Raw genomic sequence first — 20,227 nt, 5'->3', positions numbered from 1 at the left:
GAGGCATTCAATCCCAGGTCCTCATGCTTGTCCACCAAACGCTTTACCAATGGCGCTGTCTCCTCACCCCCACCCTGTTCGCCCATCAGAACATTGGGACTGGATTGAAGGCCTACAGGATACTGTAGGAGAAATCTCTTCCTTCCAGAGTCCTTCACTAACCACATCTGCCAAGGCTCTTTTGTCATGTAAGGTACCATTTATAGTTCTGTCAGTTAGGATCTGGTATCTTATGGGTCACCACTCAACTGTGACATGAAATCGCCTACATTAAATAGACCATGTGATTCCTGCCCCTCACCCTTCTCTTAATTCCTACCATCTCAGTAGGACAGACACTCTCTCAAGTCAATGCACAGCCCAGACTGGAAAAGTCTCATGAAGGCTTTATTGCATTAAGTATAGATAGTACACCACCACCCCAGTTTAGAAAACCCTCATTGTACTCAATTTTTAGTTACCAACGTTAGAACTCATGCAAAAAAAAAAAAAAAAAAAAAAATTCTAACATTGTCAAGTGTTACATTAAAATAGCCAGACCTTCTGTTCAGAGAAGCTGGAGAGGGAGAATCACATCATTAATGCTCCACTGTCAACTGCCAAGTGCTTCAGTGAGTGGCATTTGTAATGTATGGTTGATAACAGCTCTGAGTAACCCCAAAGACAAAGTCCGGGAACTACTCAAAATTCACAATGGACTCTTCCCAGATGGCTGGGAGCCTCTTGCAGGCTGTTTGATTCATCTCATCAACAGATAATCCAGAAGAGCTTGATGTGGGCTGGCAATATGGGTCAACTCACTCATCTCTCCAGTGGGCCTTTGTTAAGAGTGTAGTATGCATCCCATAATGGGGAACAGATAGTAAACAAAACAGGCAAGTCCAGGCTAACCTGGAGGCCTTATTTGGGTCAGAAACCATCAATAACAAGAGCAGCCAATGATCTATGTCAGGTGAGAACACTCACTGGAGGAAGTGTCATGTCATAAGGCAGTGAAAGGGGACGGTGCAGTATCCAGGCTGTGGCAGGGGAATGCTGTTCTGTTGCAGTAACATTTAGTACAGACGGCAGGGGAGAGAACCACGTGGGCATTGTGTGGGTGTTCCTTTCGCTGTTCTGGACAGCTAGAACATCTTGTTGTGCTAGAAAACGAGGACACACTCAAAGACTAATGGGGTCATGTCAGAAGGACCCAGAAGCAGCTTAAAAGGCTTCCCACTGATGAATCTTAGGACAGCATGGAGGCCCAACAGAGGTTGTGAAATATTATATACCAAACAGAGTTTTGTTTTCTATATCCTTGTTTAAAAATATATGAGTTAAGAGGAACATGCCTTAAGTTGAGGGGAAAGGAAGGAGAGAAAGTTCCTCAGCTGATGAATTAGAGGCAGAATTGGAAAACTGTGACAAATTTCAGAACAATAACTCATCCAAACAAGGTCATCAATGAATGTCAAACCCAGTGTAGCTAATTTTGTTTTGAAAAATATTCACATCAACTCAAAATATCTCCCTAGGGGGTGTTTAGGAAAGCAAAAGGGACATGAATGGAGGGAACTTTAGGCACAGGGGTTTAAGCCTCCTGATGAGGCCATGTAAGAACATCCCCACCTGTTCTTGCCAGGGACTGGGCTTCAGGCTCCCTGGTAAGGAATATCTCCACCTACTCTTGCCAAGTGTCTTGAACCTGGTCTGAGCAGGAGGGAATTGTTGCACAGTGTAGACTGTGGCTAGTTTAGTGCTCCACAACAGAGTGGGGGCACACTTCAAAACTGTCAATGTTCAGAAAAGAAGGGAAATGGAAAATGGATAAAGTTTATCAGCTAAAAGAGGTAAAGGCATGTAACAAAGGGAAATTTTGAGTTTTAATTGGGTCCCAAAGTAAGGCAAAATGAAACAAATAGACAAGCAAAAAAAAAAAAAAAAAACCCAAACAAAAGCAACTTTCAGGCCTCAGTGACAGAGCATTTGTCTAGTATGCACAACATTCCAGATTTGATGCCTAGGACCACTAGAAATAAAAACAAATACAAATAAGACTTTTATAGACAGTTGTATTATGATCAACCCACGTGAATCTATTTAGTGGGTAATAGTGATTTGTATCCTACCACTACACAGTTGTATCCTCTTCCCCCACCAAAAGACACAAATAAAGACCCTTTATGTCACCATTATTATAATGCTCTGTTGGGGGGTAAAATCATCACACTATGGTTAGGAAGGAAAACACTTGTTCATAGGAAATACATGCTAAAAACTCGAAGGTTATACTTCGGATGTCTGGAAATTACTCCCAAATACATTTAGGAGTTGAAAGGGAAGGAAGGGGGTAGTAGACAGCATGGTGAGTGCTAGCCGGTGAATCAAGGTGATCAAGGCTGTGGACTGTACTGCGCTTCTACAATTTTTGGAGGTTTGGATTTTTCTTTTTCTTAATTGAAGAAATAAGAGAACATTCCAGGAGTAGAAACCCACTAAGCTCCAACACTGAAACCTGCTTAGAGTAGTGAAGAACAACCAATGTGGCCCAAGAAGATGAATGAGGCGCGGTGGGGAACAGGACATGAGCAGTGGTGGGAGCCACTGGAAGGTTCTGAGCAGAGGACTGGAGGGAGACACAGACAGAGGACAAAGGCTGACCACTAGGCAGCCAGCTGGCTGAGGCTATTGCAAACGTCTACGGAGGAGTGACGATAGCTGAGGCTAAGCTGGTCTACTACACCCTTCCTTCCCTTCCAACTCCTCTATGTATCCGAGAGGAATTTTCAAACATCCAAATGCATAACCTTCGACTACTTGAACATGTATTTCCTATGAGCAAGTGTGTTTGCCTTCCTAAGCAGAAGAGAAGGGGAGTGAAGCCCATAACAGAGGCAGGGCGGACTGTCTTTGTTTCCTGTTATGTGTTAAGCTACCCTGACAAAAGGTGACCAATGGGGGAAAAGGCTTATTTGGCTCACAATTCCTCTTAGAGTCCATCATTGCAGGGAAGTCAGGGTAGTTAGGAACCTGAAGAAGCTGGTCACATCACATCCACAGTCAAGAAGGAACAATGGACGATGAACTAATGCACACTGGTCCCATTCTCCACTCTTATACTGTCCAGGACACCTGCCCAGGGAAAAGGTGCTATCCACAATGGGTGAGCTTCCCACTAATCAAGATGATTCTCCCACAGTCACACGTAAGTTTAATTTAACTACACATACTCCAGGTGGTGATTCTAGATTGTGCGATGTTGACAAAGCTAACCACATACCATTAACAGGACTTCCCAAACGGTCACACATACAGACCCTCACCGACATGCATGTGCACACTAAGAGGACATTTCAAAGGCAAAAAATTAAAGATAACTTTTGAGCCAAGCATGAGGCAAGAGAATTACTGTGAGTTCAAGGCTAGCCTGGTCTATATAGTGAGTAGAAGGCCAGCCAAAGCTATACAGTAAGACCCTGTCTCAAAACAAACAAATAAATAAATAAACAAATAAGTAAGTAAATAAATAAATAAAATGAAACTGATAAAAAGTAATGAGTTTGGGACTCAGAGTCTGGTCTAAGGGGGTACAGGCAAATCTGTATTTTACATAAAGAGCAGTGAAAAATAAATTTCAATACCACAGTGAGAAAATAAATGCTCCTCTCCTTTTGAGGTATCTCTATAATGTCTTCTTGCCTGTAACCAGTGACAGTTCTGTTGAGCAAATGTCACGGAAAAGAATGTGGAAAAGCAGAAGACTCCACGGAACGCAGCTCATCTCCCTTTCTACTTGGGGTCATCAGCACAACTACACCAGGCTCATCAGCCCTCATCATCCTCTGTCACATGCAATTAGAATATGTAGCGTCTTCAGCAGCAAGGTTGGACTTGGTAGTTCATTTTGAATGCTGGGTTTCCAAGAACAATACATAGCTGAGAATATTAACACAGAGCACTCATCTGGGAAGAGTTCACAAATGTTCCCTAATTAATTCTCACCACACCCCCACGAGGTATTATTATCCATGCTACTGCAGGGGAACCCTGAGAGGCCTTCAGTTTTGCATTTGGAGGATTCCTCTAGCTGAGAAACCTCTGTGCTTGATGGTATCACCATCCTATGCTTTCAAAGAATATCACAACTTCATTTTCTCATCAGCACGGTGGGTGGTAATGACTGGATCCACATTTTTTAAACATAGAAAACAGGGTTGCTGTGTTTTTTTTTTTTTAAGATGTAGAGTGCCATTTTGTTTTCTAGTCAAACAAAAAAAATGGAACATGAGACAGAGCCTTGAGTCTAACACACACAGAAACACAGACACACACACACACACACACACACACACACACACACACTTTCACTTGGATGGAACACATACACACATTTGACAGTGTAGATATTATTTTATTTTCCTTCTTTTATTTTTTTCCCCACTTACCATAAGAACAACTAGTAAGAGACAATAGTGAAAGCTCCATACAGTAATTTCAACATAAAATCCAAATTCAAAAAGTGAGTTCAGTGGAGTCGTCAGAATATTTGGGCCATAACACAGCTCAATAATGGACACTCAGAGCTGCTATGGCCAAAGGAAGGGCTAGGAGGGCATGGCACAGAGGAGGGGTCCCGGTCCCTTGCAAATGGAACGACACACTTTCTTCAGTCATGAAGAGGACACTCTCCTAATAGGGCTCAGAGGACCCTCCAAAGGTCACGGCGGTGGTGAGGACACTGGTACTCCAGGCAGCAGAAGGTCAGCCCAGCTGAGGGAGCTGGTTCATCCTGCTCAGCTGGCAACAGTACAGATCTTGGGAGCTTCTGGGACCCACGGCCTGGCTGCCAAATGAACCCAATTTGACCCACATTACAACATCCAGACTCTCTAAAAATAATCTTAAAAGGGTAAAGGGGGCAGAAGATGGAATCATGTGTACAGAACCAAGCAGAGGTTTTCCCTGACAAACTCCCTCTCTCTAAATGGAATATCTATTCTGAAAACATAATTGCAGTGACTGCAAGTGGCTGCTTGGGGGTGGGGGGCGACAGAACATGCATAGGCCACAGAAGAGCAACCAGGCTCTGCAGCCAGCTGCTGAAGCGAGGACCACAGCAGAAAAGGCTCTACACACCGGGAAATAGGAACAGTCCGTAGTCTGAATTTGGAGGGTGTCAAAGTGTAAGAAGAACACTGCAATCGTGCTACTACAAAGGCAAACATGATCTGGACCCGGGCAGAGTGGGAAATGCTGTCTACAGACAAGTTCTCTCTAGGCGTCCAATGCCTCAATTGTCAAACAAAGACAGTTCCGACCTCCTCGACACAGTGTCCATGTGTGAAATGCTAAGGGTAGCACAGGACATGGGGTAAGCTCTCTCTACAGTGGCTGGAAATTAAGCCACTGCACACGCAAACACCTAGATTACTGGTTTTAGTGTTTAGGCCATGTCAGTAGAGTAAACAGAAACATGAATGTGAAGACGTAAGCAAGTGACAGGTAAACATAACCACCAGGACAAAGGACCGGTTGCTGTCCCAAGGGTCAGGTACGTGCCTACAGTGATATACGCATACACAGAGGGTCTGCAAAGACTGACATATTCCTGAGACTCCATTGTCCTCAAAAGCCTTGCTTCCCATCTAATCTTATAAGACTTTGTCCCCTAATTAGATTGTATTTCTGTATAGCAAATAAGCTTATGAAGTTATGATGTCCATCAATATATAATATATAAGTATGTGCATATATACATACATTTTTAAGCTAGGTGTGGTGGCACACATCTTTAATCCCATCACTCAGGACTCTAAAGCTTAAAAAAGACTTCAAGTTCAAGGACAGCCTGGACTCCATAGCAGGAACTTGTCTCCATGGCACGACTATGTTCCAGTAAAACCAAAGGAAACCAAGTGTGTTTTATGCATCCTCGGGCATTGTATATGCCACGTGAAATCTACTAGCCTGCGCTTATCCCTCCCAGGGAACCACAGAGAGCATCTCAGTCCTCCTTTGCATTCTTATAACAGCTGTCTCCCAATGGTGACATCTGCAGAAACGTGGCAGCAGGGGATGGGGGCAGCAGAAATGCTAACAGGCTTGTCCACACTGCCTCTGCCACCTCTTCAGCGACATCTGAGACCGCCAACCTTCCCACCTCTGCTTGAGCCACGCCCACAAGGTCGGCACAGTGTGTGCCACAAGGATCATCTCCGGCTCCAGAGCCACTCTGCACAGAGTGACTTCGTGACATAGATTTAGTGCCACAGAATAATTCAGAAATAAATCCCAGGAACATATAAGGCAATTCATTAAACCATCACATTCACAAAAGCACAGGAACTTGTATCTTAGAGTTCAGAGAAACTACCATCTGCTGCCAGGTTTTCCAGATTTTTACACAATGTTCTCTCCAAAGGGAAAGGGGAGGGGACGTTAAAAAGACAAGTGGCTGCCTTCATCCTAACAGCGAATGGAACTAACAGGGTGCAGTGGTTCTGCAGTCAGGTGACATTCCAGTGAGAAAGGGACACAGCGAGGTTCCCAGAGAGGAGGAGACACAGAATCAGAACATATTGCTACACGCTTGGTAAACACTATGTCTGCCCCTCACCATGGCAACAAGTGAAGTGAAGGGAATCCAGGCAGCCGTGGATACCCGGTAACATTTCCGGCAGCAAGACAAATGCTCTCGGAAGGACTGCATTAGCTGACATTGTTCTTAATGCCCTTCCCGCTAAGGCACCGTCTGCCTTTGTTGCCCACCACTCCCAGAAACAACACGTGTCGCATTCTTGCTACCATGAATTACACTCAAAGGGAGACGCTACTGTTCTTAAGGTGCCACTGAGGTCAGTGCTTTGTAGATGGAGACTATACATACAGGTCCAAGAAGTTCACAACGGACTCAAGGTCACAAAGCTTGTAGGCTTTGAGATACTGACCGAGACTCGAGCACTGTCCCCGTCTCTCCAGTCAAAAACTCAAACGCATCAGGATCTGCTAGTTGACTTGAAGGCATGAGGTGAAGTGATATCTGCAAAGGACTAAAGAAAAGGAGCCCACAGACCAAGGGCAGTAGTGACTCACCCAGAGACAAACTCACTGAAGGGCTTCCGTTTCTTACAAGGAGCTCCAGACCCTTCACTCACAGCTCTCTCTTTCTTTTTTCTTTTAGTGTATATTTGCATATGCAGGCAATTGTGTGTGTGAATATGGGTGCACTTGTGTAGAGGTCAGAGTTGTTTGGTGTGTGCGTAGAGGTCACAGGACACCTCAAGTGTCAATCCTTGCCTTCCATCTTGTCTGGGACAGGGTCTCTGTGAAGATTTTCTACATCTTCCACTACTCTATCTGGCTGGTAAACTTCCAGGGCTTCTGCCCTCTTCCATCCCCTTACAAGGATGCTGGGATTATAGACATGTACACACCATGACCAGTTCTTATATGGGTTTAGAGCATTCAAGTCCAGGCCTCATACTTCCATGGCACACACTTTTACCCACCGAGCCATCTCTCGGGCCCTTCTCTACTTTCTTCAAACCACAATCAACAACAAGGTCTTTAGTATCTAGTATTGATGACCCTCAGCTTATGATGAGGCTCTGTCCCAGTAAAACCACACTTAATGGCCAGAACCAACTATCCTCGTGGCCTAGTAAAGGCATAGTTTGACTTTTCTCCTTCTTGATCACAAGGCTGGCTGGGAGCTACAGCTCCCTACTGCTGGCCAGCACTGAAGACAAGGTCCTACTACACACGACAAGCCTAGGAAAAGAACAACATTCAAAACTTGCAGTATGGCTTTTGCTGAACACACCCACTTTTGTGCCATGGAAAAGTCAATATCCCCCTAAGCAGAGCCATTGTAAGTTGGGGACTCTCAGTACCTGCTAGGAACTGTTCTGGGGACTAGAGAGAAGGTAAAAAGTGAGGCAGACTGGTCCTTCCCTCCAGAGTGTATAAGCTCATTCTCTTTCTCAATGTGTCATGCCTTGATTTCTAGACCACCTTTTCCGCCCTTCACCCCAGCCTCGCATAACCTCTAACATATTCTGGGGTATACCTTTCATCAGTCATACCTCTTTAATTTGTCCTCTCTGTATCAATGATTGCTGCTCCCTGGTCAGTGTCCACATTTTGACAGCTGGCATGCTGTGGGATGTTCTGTATGGCAAATGTGTTGCTAATTAGTCAATAAATAAAACACTGATTGGCCATTGGCTAGGCAGGAAGTGTAGGCGGGACAAGGAGGAGAATAAAGCTGGGAAGTGGAAGGCTGAGTCAGAGAGACACTGCCAGCCACCATGATGAGAAACAGCATGTGAAGATGCCAGTAAGCCAAGAGCCATGTGGAAAGGCATAGATTAATGGAAATGGATTAATTTAAGCTGTAAGAACAGTTAGCAAGAAGCCTGCCACGGCCATACAGTCTGTAAGCAATATAAGTCTCTGTGTTTACTTGGTCGGGTCTGAGGCTGTGGGACTGGCAGGTGATAGAGATTTGCCCTGACTGTGGGCCAGGCAGGAAAACTCAAGCTACACTGGCACTTACAACTGATGGGAGAATCACAATTCAAACTATCTCAAGAAGTCAGGACCAGTCTCAGACACACCTGGCACAGAACTGTACTTACACCTTGAGCACAGGTTAAAAAAAAAAAAAATTGGACCAGGCTCAAGTCCTAGGCCACAACAGTCACCATGGCCACTCATTCAATCAACCAATACCTGTTCATGGAGCCTCTCTGGTAATGTATCAAAACTATTGAGGATTGATGACTGTGTGTGTTTGAAAAAGTAGACAAAGTGTGTTCTCCTGGTAGAGTCACCGCACAATGATACTGCTCTTCCCTGGAACGAGCATTACATTAAACAGGAAGTGCAGCATGTGTGTTTTCAACCACAGCTGAGAGAGACGAGGGACTTGGGAGGAGCAAGGAGAAGGAATTGAACACCATAAGCACTAGTAGCACGAGAAATTCTGAATTGTCATCGCTATCCCAGAAGTGGAGCGAGCAGTCATGTATACTGGTGGCTGATAATCTGATGTTCAGAATTAAATTCATATCTGATTTGTTTGTGAACTAAGATATGTGTTGGTATTACCTCTTTTCTCAGGATGGCTGGAGGACTACAAAACAGTTCAGAATTTGAAGACAGAGGGCCTCTGGAATATAGCCTCATGCTCCGTGTACTACCGCTTTTCCCCGGCTACATGGGCATCTAGCCTCCCCGAAACTGACAGTCTGGGGGGGGGGTGGGGTGGGCGAGCCTATCACATCTTCAGAAAGCTTCCTAAGAAAGTCCTCCTCTCACACGGGGCCCGAAGTTGCTTTGCTGGCCTCTGGGCCCACACTCCCAGGCCTCCTTTCCCAGACAGAAAGTTTACTGGGCAAGAGAGCTGTCTCGGAGCTTCCAGCCCTCTTTTCTGGCCAGCCGCCTGGAAAGCTGACCCGGAGAAGCCCACGGGGACCTGCGGGAGATGGAGAGCTGACTCAGCCGTCAGCACAGCCTGCCTCCAGGGCTTTACCATGAAAGGAGCAGACGCTTCCACCACCATATTTAGAAAGCCTATGTCAGCAGCTCAAAGGGCATGGCCGTCACTCTCCCCTACACCTTCACACTCACTCACAAGAAAGGCACAGGATAGAAGAAAGGTGACCCCATTGCGGCCCAGGAGAGAAGAAAGGCATCGGTGGTAAAACATACATTTATTTTTCAACGTCATAAACACATTTATATTCCTACAGTTTATAATATCAGACCATCATTTTCGAGCACACATTTTAGAGCTCACTATCAGGAAAGCATATGTCCAAGCTGCCAACCCTATAACCCTTTCTAGAAGAATCTTTATGTGTTCTAGGGCAGACTCATCACTATTACATGGTCCTGTCTCCCAAACTCTGCTCTCTTGGGCTCCAGTCCAGGCATCCATGCTGGAAACCTCAGCTTCTATCAATCATTGAAAATTACCTACTGAATACCTACAATATACACCTCTCTTTCATGAACTTCTGTGACAGAGACTGACATTTACCAAGCCCAGTTGTTCCTTTCCCTAAATCCAAGTAAGCCCTATTTCGTTAGGTGTGACCAGAATGCCACGTTCCTAGTAATGGACTATGCAACAGCATTGACTGTGCTCCATTCTCTATGAACTTCCAACCACCAGTTATATTTCTGTGCCTAAGGCAGCCTTGAAGGCATGTGTTACAGACACTGTTGGTCCCTGGATGGAGTAGATCCTTTCCAAAAATCCTAGGCTGGTGAGTGATAAACACAATTTTTTTTGTATTTAAGCTGTTGCACTTTAATTGGGTGGTTGATTTGTTAGCAGCATACAAGTTAATACATCTCTAGTTCTCACCTATTCATCTATTCTTTAATAAACATTTCTCAAATGTTTACTGCATTCCATTTGCTGAGCAAGGCTCCTGGGAAATAAAAGAATCTAAATGGAGGTCACAAGGTCTACCTAAAGCAGACAATTAAAATTCTATTTAGATGATTTCATAGCAGTGTGGATGTCTGAAGTCACTCACCATGGAGAGATGTGGAGACTTCAGTTTGAGTTTAAGCTACGCAACCCTCTCCGCCTTAGCACTGCTCTCTGTAAACAGAAGCAATCCTCCTTCGTGGCTGACAGCAGGTGGAAGTGTTAGTTTGAGTAGTCAAGGTTCTACATAACGTGGTCCGAAATCAAATTAATTATATTCTTATTTTTTAAGATGGTCTCATGTATCCCAGGCTGGCCTCAAGCTTGCTATGGAGCTGAGAACAATGTTGAATTTCTGATCCCCCTGTCTCCACTACCAGAGTGCAGGGATTACAGGTTGCACCATCATGCTCACATTAACTGGTGCTGGGAGTCAGATCCAGAGCTTCACATATGCTCTAATTAAGCATGCAACCAACTGAGCTACTTCCTCGGCAAATCCTAACACTCTCTCTAGTAATGACTCTACGTCTCTCTTCCATTCCGCCTTCCTAATAGTCCTATCAGCTCATGATTTTCAAAAAGTTATTATGTTTGCTTTAATGTGTGTATGTAAGTATGTGTGTGCATGTGTCTGTGTACGAGTGCATACACGTGCATGGGTGAGTGTGTGTGTGTGTGTGTGCGCGTGTGTGTGCGCGCGTGCGCACGCACACAAGCCATAGCACACCTCTGGAGGTCAAAGAACAATTCATAAGAGTCGATTCTCTCTATCATATGGGTCCTGGGGATCAAATTCAGGTCACTGGGCTTGACAACAAGCACCTTTATCTGCAGACTTCTCTCCTCAGCCCATGCAGACACAATATTTTTCTAACACACTTCCTCACCTCCTAGATCTGCCCTTTTCTGTGTTTTGTTTTCTCCCCATCCCACTCCCACAACGCTAAACCCCCAGGACCACAAGATGTGGTCCAGCTGGTTCCCTACAACTTTTCTCCACAACACTTAAGACCCTCACCTTCCTTGGCTACCATAGCATTCTGTCTGCTCGCACTCTGAATAGCATACTAGCTTAAGAAAGACACAGGGAAGGATGAGTACTTAGAAGAAACTCCAATATCTCATGCTAAAATCACCACATATGGACAAACTACAAGAGCAATGGAATTTTTCACGGAAAGAAAAATATTTTCCTATGTTTTAGGATCTATTACATCTAGATGAGGCTTTATAAAAATGATTACAGACAACTTTCAAGTTAAAATTGACTTTTATATTAATATAATCCTATCAGCAGAAGACAGAACCCAAGTTCAAAGTCATTAATTCATCTCCCTAATCAACTTTCTCATATATCTCCACTCAATCTTATCTTATAAATATGACAGAAACAAATGTGTGAAACTATGTAAATACCATCCAAAGATTGTAAGTTAGTATTTTCAAGGCACTAGTCATGAATAGCAAAATTTATATTCATTTGCTTATACAAAATAGAATACTTATCAGTGTAAGTTAAGCTGCCCTTAACAACTGAAAGTCAACGTCTACTAAAAGATTGATTCTACGTTTTTCCTTAAGATTAAATAAGAATGGCTATATTGAGTTCTTTGGGTAAATATTCTGATTAGACATGTGGAGATTCAAAGATACTAAATTCAAGAAAGTCCATTAGAATGAATCTATATCTATATCTATCTATCTATCTATATCTCATAATACAGCAATGTTAGTATTTTTTATCTGCAGCCTTATAATGAGCAGTCAAGACATCCCCCAAAGTGTATGCATTGAGTTTGGTCAACTGTTAATGGCACTACAGAATGATGGGAAGCAGGATGTGGGGACCAGTTGATGGGAACAGCCCCCACTGGGCCCCCACCTCTTCCTATCTCTGCTTCCTTGCTATCAGGGCATGAACAGCGTTGCTTCCCCTCATTGTATTCGGCCTCATCCACAGGTTTCCCAGATAAGTCATTCATCTCTCTTGCTGAATGTCACTTTCATAATAACAAGTCTAATCCTATCAGCTGAAGATGCACCGAAGTTTAAAGTCATCCATTCACCTCCAAAGCTAATTAATTCTTTCTCTCAGATTCCACGGGAATGGCCTGAAACCAGGAGCCAGAGTGTGTCTTTCCTCTCAGTTCTTTAGCTCAGGGATCTGTCACAGTGACAGAGCTCACAAACACAGGTTTCTTTAGAAGTTGTCTCTGATGAACAGAGGAGAATGAGCTGAAATCAGTCTATGGGCTGGGGGGTATTTAAGTCAGAGTCTAAAAAGAAGATTAAAAAACAACCAAACCCTTAAAATAAACACTTTAACCCATAAATCATAGTGTATCAAATAGTCTGTGGGAACAGACAGTATGATATTATAACATAAATTAGGAAATTTTGTAGAAACTGTAATAAGTTGTATCATCCTAAGAGATAGATCAAAACTTAAGAAATTAACTTAAAACCATTTCCTTTCTTTAAAAAAACCAGTTCTGTGAGAATGTCATACAATGTACTTTGATCATATCCGTGGCCCACTCTTCTCCCTGACTCCTCGCCCAAGTTATCTTCCATGAAAACCTGGCAGTCATACACAAGCCAAGTAACAGTAACTCAAGACCACGTGATGTTCCTAAGATGCACTACAGGGAATGAGCAAGTCTCTCAGTGGCTTCCACGTAACCCAAAAGGCAAAGTCCACCAGTTCCCTCGCTGCACATGGTACCAGGCAGACACCCCGTTCAAAAGCAGGTCCCCATGTGCTGTGGGAGGCAGACTCTTCCAGGACTGGGTGGGTCCTGGGGAATCACAGGGAAAGCAGTCCTGGTAGGCCCTAGGTGCGCTTGCTTACCTCCAGAAGCGAAAAGCTGACAGAGGACTAGAAGGGCTGCCCGGGCTGGATGGGGTTGGACTCAGGCTCCTCGGAGTGAGACTGAAAGTTAAAATAACATCATTCCGAGCGGGAGAAATGATTGCAGTACAAATAGCAATAGCGCACTGGAGGGACCGTGCTCCCCTTGGGCCCGAATCACCAGGGCCTGATTACCAACAGCGCCAAGGAATCATCAAATCACTTGCCCTTTTCCACTCTAGAATACAGAACAGGAAGGCGGCTTTCTGTGGAAAATTACATTTTAAAAACTGCAGCTGCCATTTGTATTCGAGCCTTTTCTTTGTCACAAAGCAACTTGTTGGTTATTGCCATAGCGAATTTTGCATCAAAGATAATCTAATGTTATTTTATACGGAATGCACATTGAGGAGAACGCTTTTCTAGATTGAACTCACTGGTATATCTAGAGCAGAACCGGAGGGAAGTAGACATATTAACAATACAGACAAACAATCCGGTTAAATACCGAAGTTTTTAACAAGCAGACATCCACATTTTCATGTAAGACAGATGTCTTCTTAAGTACTCAGGGAAAAGCAAATCTTCCTCATGGCAATGACCCAGTATTGGTTTTTTTTCTAAGCCTCAAGGGCAATGATACCAAGGCTCCTCGTGCTTATATTTATAATTGTGAAAAACTTTTTAAAAAAAATCTCACACGTATCTTCAGACTATTTTATACATTGGAGATGTTTTTCTTTTCCTTTTTCCAATTCAACAATCACTGGGCCCTTGTAGTACCTTGCTCCCCGAACTCACCCAAAACCACCAAACATTTTCAGCAGCCAAGTCTCAAATAGTTGTCACAATGGTCCGAAAGATCCATTTACCCTTTGTGATTTGGGCCCCAACCCTGTTTACTGGTAGAGAAGTAAAAACATATAGTGTTTTTTTTCCTCTTGTATGCATGCATGTGTGTGCATATGTGTGTGTGTGTGTGTGTCATATGCATGTGTGCACATGTGTATGCAGGTCTGCTTGCCCGTGTGGTTGCACATGTGGAAGCTAGAGGTTGTCCTCAGGATGTATTCCTCCACAGCTCTCCGTTGTATTTCTCTGAGACAGTCTCTCCTACTGAACCTAGGGCTGGCCATTTCAGGCCCTGGAGTTGGTTCACTGGCTTGCACCCCCACAGTTTTGGGGTTCTAGGCATATATCTCCAGGCTTGACTTTTATATGGATGCTAGGGATCAGAATTCAGGTCCCCACGCTTATACAGCAAACACTTTGCCTCCTGGACCATGTCCCTAGCTAGTCCTGGATACTATACATTAATGACTTTACCAAGAGATCTTATAAAAAAAAAAATGGAGCTGATTCTTATCAATTCCCAATTATTTTTACATGGCAAAAATCAGACAGAACATTAGTTATGCTGCTACTAACTCTTAGGTGGAAGAGAGCAACAGTGATTCCTGTTTTAGTATCATGTGTCTCTTAAAGAACACACTGACAGCCTCCCAAATGCTAGATCATGGTTCTACATCACCCAATGTGTTCTTACCTTAGAGAAAAGGGTCTGGGCATGAAGAGGCACAGTGCATGTTTCAACTCTGCTGTACCCTTCATTTGGGTGGCACAGAGAACTGGAAACAGTGGCCAAAATAAAGTGTAAGTTTATTATTATTGGGAAATTTCTAATCCCATCTTCGTCTCCCACTGTGTGTGTAATTGAGAGTTGGCTCCATGTGTCACACACTGAAGTGTGCTGCTGCACACTCAAAACACTTCCATTTAGTTACTAAGGCGTTCCAGTGAAGTTTGATAGCTCCGAAAACCACTGTCCAAGTTGGTGCCAGTACCCAGCAAACTAAGGCGTTGGACCCCTTCCGCCTTCAGAGCACTTCAGAAGCTGCTGTTTTCGAAATACGCTATACTTGAACTTAGCAGCTCATTGGAAACCTCTCGGGAACGCTCACAGGCACATCACTCATTTCATCTATGTCCCATGGAGTCTTATCTATCCTTTCCTGTCCTAAAATAGCCATGCATGGGCCCTCATGCCATGCTGTCTCCAGACAGAAACACGGATGATGTGCGCTGTGAAATGTTATGAAGCAGATGTTACACTCATAAAAACAAAATGATGTCATAGGAAGTAGAAAGTTGTCACAAATTCTGTATAAACTGACAACTTGTTAATTTCTAAAATATTTGTTTATTTAATATCTCATGTCTAGAACTTACATTTAAGAAACGGGAATCAGAAACTGGCCCTGGGTCATTGGAAGATTCTGGACTGCATCTACAAAGTATAAAAGATGCTCATGTACTATTCCAGAGCTGCAGTGCCTAGGGAACAAACTCTCCTGAAAGGAAATCACATTATCTCAGGAGACGGCATTCCAAAGCTTATTGGGTTTGAAAGTTGAGACCTTGTCATGTGGTCTCCAAATAATTACATTATATATATATATGTATATGTATATGTATATATAGTATATACATAATATGCTTTTAATAGTAGCAGAGTTAAGACTTCATTCTAACATGTCTAACATTTCTAATATTTCTCTACAGTGCTTAGAAGCTGAATTTACTCAAAGAATAGTTTTCCCTATGAATGAATGCAAAGCTATCTATGTATATTATAATTTTATATTCCCAGGTACACAAAACAATAAAAGTAAACAACATGAGAATAATTCAATGGCATGTAAGCATAATCCTGTATTCTGCTATCCATGTTCCTTGGGTGACAACAGCAATCTAGATGTACAGTAACATTTACTGCCCAGAGGCCAGACCAAAGAGGGACCATCTGATACCCAATCAAAATCCAGGGAACCCCATACTCAGCTGACTCCTATATCCTGTCATTATGAGCAACTTCATAAAAACTATGACAACCTCTCAGCCTTTCAAATATAAAATGAAACAAATATAACAAACAATTGTAATTTTTAAAGTTACTTTAAATGTCTCCTTGTGTTATAGACAAGTTGTTCAAAAATGAAAGAAGAAAAGAAAATGCTTAACGTGAAATGAGATTTTTTTGAAATCCAAAGGGAATAAAAGTACATGACTCAAAACCAGAGGTACAACTCTCACAGAAGGGTAGTGCTCCTGGGTCCTATGCCTGCAGCTGTGGACAGGAAATGGATGGAAAGGTAGAAGGATGCATGCTTATTACTAAAACATTCCAACAAGATCATGAAGCTTAATGCTCCTGTGGTGTCAGGTGGGAAAATAACCATGGCAAATGGGCAAGTAGTATTCCTGTGTCCATTCTGACAAATGCTACATCTAGCAAGAAGGTTGGGAGAGCATCCCAACTTTTTATAAGGGAGCATCATTTCATTTGAACAAAATAAGCATAGGTTTTAAAGGGAGGATTGATTTTAAAAAGTACTCACTAGGATGTTGTACATTCATTGATGTATTAATTCAGAAGATAATTTCTCTTGCATGGTGCACCTACAGAACTCAAGGGGAATGATGGACACTTAAGAGGCGGACCTAGTCCAGTACGATATTATAGGGGATATACAGATTTCACAAAAATATAATCCCCTATCTGTGCTGTAAATGACAGAGGTATTTATATTTTCCTACCAGATTCCTATTTTACTGTTTATTTTTTGAAGTGTGTCAGCGCAGACTCACTCACAGCTTCTGCATCTTTGACTAACAGATTTAAAATAAAAATTTGCTGACACGTCCTGCATCACAGATGTCTAACTTCTGCGCCACAAATCTGATGTGGACATTTTCACGTAGCTGCATCAAATCAGAAGACAGTAAGATGTGCTAATGGGTTAAAAAAAATGAAGAACACGAAAAGGAGAAAGAAAGAAAAAAAAAAAAACTAGCTAAGCAAACACAGACCCCAACTAGGTAAACACATTGCATGCCGGGGTTGGAGGATGCAGAGAGGATTCTAAATGTTCTTCAGTTCATTAATATTCTGCTGCACTGATGAAACATGGATCACATCTAATGACTGTCACAAATAACCCTTCTCCTGCAAGCTCATCCATCCTGATGTTTTCTATTATTCAATGCAGACAGGGGCCTTTCTTCAGAGGCAGGCGTCATGAGCATAAACAAACAGTCAGAGGAGAGAAAAAGACAGATATACCATGGCCTACTGATGCATTCTTTCACAATGAGCTGTTAAGATGTTTCCAGAACTGAGGCTCAGCAACTTTAAATATGCAGCGGCACCTTCCCTCCGACTGCAATGCAAAAAACGCTGGGTCTGGGTTTGCACATCAGCTGGAACCAAATGCCATGCATTTAAAACATGTTCCTCTACCTCACACTGCAGTGCTCTGAGGCTGTTAGTACAAACAGATGCTAAATAGCTATTGGTCCCCGGAAAGGGAAAGCGAGTGCCATGCAGAAAGCATTAAAATATTAAAGACAGACAATACTTACTCCAAGGTCAGCCCCGGAATCTGTAGCCTTTCCCGCTGGGCTTTCATGGTTTGTTATATGTTACCACGCTCTATTGTAACCATGACACACACACACTGCCAGCGTCCCGGTGATGACAGAGAGCCAAAAGGAACCTCTCTGAAGGACTGGACTAACAACCTCTCAAGGGGGAGGGGGATCCGGTAAGTTTGGGTCCTTCCACCTCCAGCAGAATCAAGAGCCGTCAGCGGCTTCCCTCAGGTTAACTGTGGTGCGCACTGCACTGATTTCGTTAAAGGAACGAGGCTAGGCTCGCAGCTCTGCATATCAAGTAATTGGTTTCTGATTTTTTTTTTTTTAAAGAAAGTCGCTCCACTCACAGACCCACTTTTTACCTCAGTGAAATGAAAAGTCCCTTTCACAGTGCAGACTGGGGGAAAAATATAAAGAAACAGTATCATACGTAAAAGAGTTCATCCAAGCAAAATGTCAACTCCCCCCTCCCCCCCCACAGCAACCCTGAATTTGCCACCCTGGGGAAGCTGTGCCTACCCTCCCCTTGGAGTTAGCAGCATCCCTCCAGAGTCCACAAGAGATGAGGGACGGTGCCTGGTGAAAATAATTAGACCTTTCTTCTATATATGGCAATCAGCAGAAAGAGGAATAAACTAGCTGTGCTAATCTGGGGGAAGCTGAATTCCGTTTTAAAGTAGAGACTTCTGTGACCAGGCACAGCGCAGTGCTTGGGAAGTACCAACTAGGAATGTGAGAGCCAGGAGTGTGAATTCTTCATTTTGAAAAGCTGGGTTTTAAGAACATCTCAATATATCCGGACTTTACAACAGCAATCTGATAGGCGTTAGGAAGGAAAGAGACAGCATATATTTTACAAGCCAGAAAGTTTCATCCCGTATTTATTCAAGGAACACGGTTTTTTTTTTCCACAGTGTTCAAAACTTGGAACTAACTGTACTTCCATTGTCGTGGATGAAGAACGCATCTGAGTCACTTCCTTTGCTGAATTTCAAAATGTTTTAAAGTTTGGCAGCTACTGGTTGGTTGAAAAGAAACATTAGAAAAAAAATCCATAACTTTCGTTTATCAATTTTTGAAGTACTACAAGGCCCCATACATGCACACACAGACACACGGACACAGACACAGACACATGCACACACACACACACACACACACACACACACACACACACACACGCCACCCTAGGTGATGTGGCGTGTTCACACAGCTATATTCCAAGACTGTGAGACCACACTCCATCTTTTCGCTGGAGCAGCAGCTAAGGCGCACAGTTGGTGGTCGTGCCCATGCTATGTGCTGGTGTCCTTACTCTTGCCATGGCCCTGTGCTTCAGACTGTGTCCCACACCAAGGGCTAAAGAAGGGAAGCAGGGGCTGATGGTCCCCGGTACATCTGACTGCATTTGGCCTCTACCCATTTTTCACATCTCTCCTAGTGTTACCTCTTTGCAGCGACTGTTCGTAACTCTCCAGAGCTGAGTCCAGGTGAGTAGAGAGCTGTATATAGTCCCAGAACCACACTGAATCCCTTACTTGCCAATTTCCTCTGTGAAAAGTGCTGATCTTTAACTAGTCGTCAGCTCTCCTTCAGTGTCAGTAGCCAACCCCCTCACCTTTTAGAAGCACCAAATTCCTCTTGGAAGTGCCTCCTCTGATCACCATCGTCTCCCCAGGGAGAGCAATGGAAGGGTCTAAATAGTTATAATTTAGTAAAAGAAAAGAGTAAGAAGAAATAATAAAGAATTATAGACCACAAAGGGACCAATTTTACTTATACATGCTGATGTGAAATTATCAGTGTTTTGAGGTTTTAAAAAGATTTTTAAAGATCAGTTACCTATAGCAAAAATATGTAAGTCTGAAATTCTTTATTTCTCATGGGAGATTTCCACTTCATAAAATATATTCTAATCTAATTCAATAAACTTCTATACACAGACCTTTTCAAGTGACTTTTAGTTCCATATGCCAATGGGCCAGAGGACATTTTCACCTGCATTTCCTTTTAATACTTCTAATTTAATATATTCAAAACTGAACTCACTATCATGACTCCCAGTCCCCAAGGAAGCCTCTTTCAATGTCCTTTCAATGTCCAATGTGTAGCCCCCTCACTATTCTTTCTTCTGAAGCCACCCAGATCCAAGGCACATGGTTCCTTAGCTGGATTAATTTCTTCAACTGATCTCTCCAGTGTTCTTCCTAGGTACCTCTTTGTCGTAGGGAGCACAGAAAAATCCAAAGTGGTCCTTTCTGGAATAATAGGTCACCTTTCTGTGCAAAACCTCCAATAACTTCCCTCTCATTCTCATGAGGAGCCAAACAGCAAGCACACTTGGGTCCAGATGAGACAGTCAAGCATCAGTAGAAAATGTCTGAAGTCAGGAGCATAAGGAAGGAGGCAGAGGAGGAGGATGATGACGGAAGGCAGGCAGGCAGCGTGAATGACCCCTCAGAGTTTAGGAAAAGGGGGAAGAATCAAACACCTTGCCTTTCCTGTGTACTGTA

The 20,227-nt window shown here is 43.3% G+C and overlaps 1 protein-coding gene across 1 annotated transcript in view; it reads right to left on the bottom strand.

The window, feature by feature from the left end:
• LOC131921453 (microtubule-associated serine/threonine-protein kinase 4) overlaps nt 1–17,937 on the bottom strand; it is a 211,821-nt gene extending 193,884 nt beyond the window's left edge. The window contains exon 1 of the mRNA XM_059276179.1: nt 17,703–17,937. Within this exon, the coding sequence (XP_059132162.1) occupies nt 17,703–17,749 (47 nt within the window). The 5' untranslated portion in view covers nt 17,750–17,937. The remainder of the gene's footprint in view (nt 1–17,702) is intronic.
• Between the last annotated feature and the right edge of the window lie 2,290 nt (nt 17,938–20,227).

The sequence above is a fragment of the Peromyscus eremicus genome, chromosome 11, assembly GCF_949786415.1.
Source record: "Peromyscus eremicus chromosome 11, PerEre_H2_v1, whole genome shotgun sequence".
Classification (NCBI taxonomy): Eukaryota; Metazoa; Chordata; class Mammalia; order Rodentia; family Cricetidae; genus Peromyscus; species Peromyscus eremicus.
The sequence above is the reverse complement of the archived record's forward strand: the minus strand, read 5'-3'. Positions and strand labels throughout refer to the sequence as shown.